The 2,545-nt window shown below is 42.7% G+C and overlaps 1 protein-coding gene across 1 annotated transcript in view; it reads right to left on the minus strand.

The window, feature by feature from the left end:
• Positions 1-2,128: 2,128 nt before the first annotated feature.
• LOC108967355 (putative nuclease HARBI1) overlaps positions 2,129-2,545 on the minus strand; it is a 1,934-nt gene continuing 1,517 nt past the window's right edge. The window contains exon 4 of the mRNA XM_018930708.1: positions 2,129-2,170. Coding sequence (XP_018786253.1) covers positions 2,129-2,170 — 42 coding nt within the window. The remainder of the gene's footprint in view (positions 2,171-2,545) is intronic.

The raw sequence follows: 2,545 nt of genomic DNA on the forward strand, positions 1-2,545 counted from the left end.
TGTCAACTACTGCTCCCTCCGGAAGACTCTTTAACGCACTACCAGTTAAGAAGTGACCTGGAGTCAAAGGTTCGTTGTCGCTGGGGTCAGACAAAAGTGGGGATAGAGGCCGAGAATTAAAACTGCTTCTATTTCTACCAAGACTGTAGTAAGTTTTCGTATGTTAATTTGGTATTCATAACGCTACGATTCAAATTCCCTTTGGCTGATTTATCTGCGGCCTCCCAAATGTCACCTAAATGAGGTGCGCTAGGAGGGATAAAATGAAAATTGATAAATTGATTAGCGCAATAATTTATGATGACATCTTTGGTTTCTTTCTTGAAAAGTTTGCTGCAAGCTCCAACGAAATTAGTTGCATTATCAGAATAAATATCTGATGGAAGACCTCTTCTTCCAATCATTCGTTTGAGTGATGCCAAAAATGCATCTGTGGATAAGTCAAAAGCGAAGCAAACAAATATGGCAACATAATCTTTATAGCGTACCTTGCCCCTGATGCGAAGATAGATGTTGACAGGTCCACAGGAATCGACGCCGCAACGAGAGAATGAGCGCGTTGGTGTTAACTGCTCAACGGGAAGATTACCCATCATATGTTGAAGCTATTTTGGTCTGTAATAAACGCATGGAATACATGATCGGACAATACGTCTAGTGAGATCTCGAGCATTGACGATCCAGAATTGTAAACGAATTACAGCCACCAACGCTTAAGGGCCGGCATGGTAGTTTTTAATATGTTAATATTGAACATATCGCGTAACAAGTCCACATTTACTTGGTAGTAAAATAGGACGTTTCTGGCTTTCTGGAAGATTGGCCAATTCAAGTCTACCTCGAACCCTTAGTAGTTCAAATCCTTGAGCTGTTTCCAAGAACAGATTCAAATTTCGTAGTATGCCATTTATCATTTTATTTGGCTGCAACAATCAAATGTCTGCAGCGTAATGCTGTTGTTGAACGTTCCCAGCAATACATAGCAAAGAGCGACGGAGTAAGTGGTCAATCCACCATTTTCGTGTTATGTTTTTTAAGTCTAGTGTAAAAACGTAGCATCAAAGAAACAATCCGCACTTCATGAGTATGAGTACTGTACCTTCAAGAAGATAATTATGGTTTATAGTTATTTTAAATACTGATTTACGCATTTCTGCAGTAAGAGCGAAGCGATGTAAACGAAAACAAAGCAAGGTAACTGCAAGTTCGCTTTGAATTGTACGTCCAACTATTTGAATGTCATTTATCGATTTATGCGTAGTTGTTCGACAAGATGCATCAAATACAGCTCTCAATTTCGTCGTASTGCTATTTGGTTTCAAAACGCAGTGATGAGGGATATAGTAGTGAGGTTCCTCCAACTTTGGATTGGGTAGTATTTCCATGTGGCCTAGACTCTCATATTCATCCATGAAGGCTACGTATCCTTTCTTGATCATAGGGGACTGTTGCACTCGGCGTTCTAGTGCATTAAATCGTCGCAAAGCTGTATTATAAGATTCACACAGGTAAGAAGGGTCATCTTTGGACGGGATGTTCACTGTGATCCTACCGTTAGGACTTCGGATACGGTGTTATTATATAAACTTTCGAAGCTAAGCTGTTCGAGTGTCCAAATAAGGTATCTTTGGCAGTACGGTCGGTAAATTCAGCATCCACGAGGAAACATAGCCAAATGTGTTGAGTCTTATCGACTTCGCCGGGGCCCGAAATATGGTTATTTGTATTACAAGATTCCGGCATAAGAAGATACACCAAGGTACCTGGCCCGAAATATGGTTATTTGTAGTACAAGATTCCGAAATCGAAAAACCACCAGCCAGATCGATCATGTTTTAATAGACGGAAGACACGTCTCCAGTGTTTTAGATGTACATGCACTCCGAGGTCTTAAAATCGACTCGGACCACTATCTTGTTGCAGCCAAGATTCGCACGCACAAGGAAGTTTCGACGTCCAGAAACTGCAATCACAACAGAAAGCCGAACCATTTTCTACTCGGCTTGCCCTCCTGCTCTCTGAGAGCACTCGTCAACAACTCGATAGGAACTGTGGGACGGCATTTCAAACTACTTACGTAGAGCTGCAACCGAAACCATTGGTTTTCGGAAAGTCCAAAGAACAGCTTTTACGACGAGGAGTGCCGTATCGTAGCGGACACTCCCCACCTCTTCGTCGATTTCAAAGYTGCTTTCGAAAGCATGAAAAGGAGCTGCCTTTATGCCGCGATGTCTGAATTTGGTATCCCCGCAAAACTTATATGGCTGTGTAAGCTGACGTTGACCAGCACCAAAAGCTCCGCCAGAATCGGGAAGGACCTCTCCGAGATCGTGCGACTTTTTCAACCTGCTTCTGGAGAACATAGTTCGAGCTGCAGAACTAAATAGAGAAGGTACCATCTTCTATAAGAGGGTACAGCTGCTGGCGAATGCCGATGACATTGATATCATTGGCCTCAACACCCGCGCCGTTAGTTCTGATTTCTCCAGACTGTACAAGGAAGCAAAGCAGATGGGTCCGGCAGTGATCGAGGGTAAGACGAAAT

The sequence above is a fragment of the Bactrocera latifrons genome, unplaced genomic scaffold (genome assembly GCF_001853355.1).
Source record: "Bactrocera latifrons isolate USDA-ARS-PBARC rearing strain unplaced genomic scaffold, ASM185335v1 scaffold_1836, whole genome shotgun sequence".
Lineage (NCBI taxonomy): Eukaryota > Metazoa > Arthropoda > Insecta > Diptera > Tephritidae > Bactrocera > Bactrocera latifrons.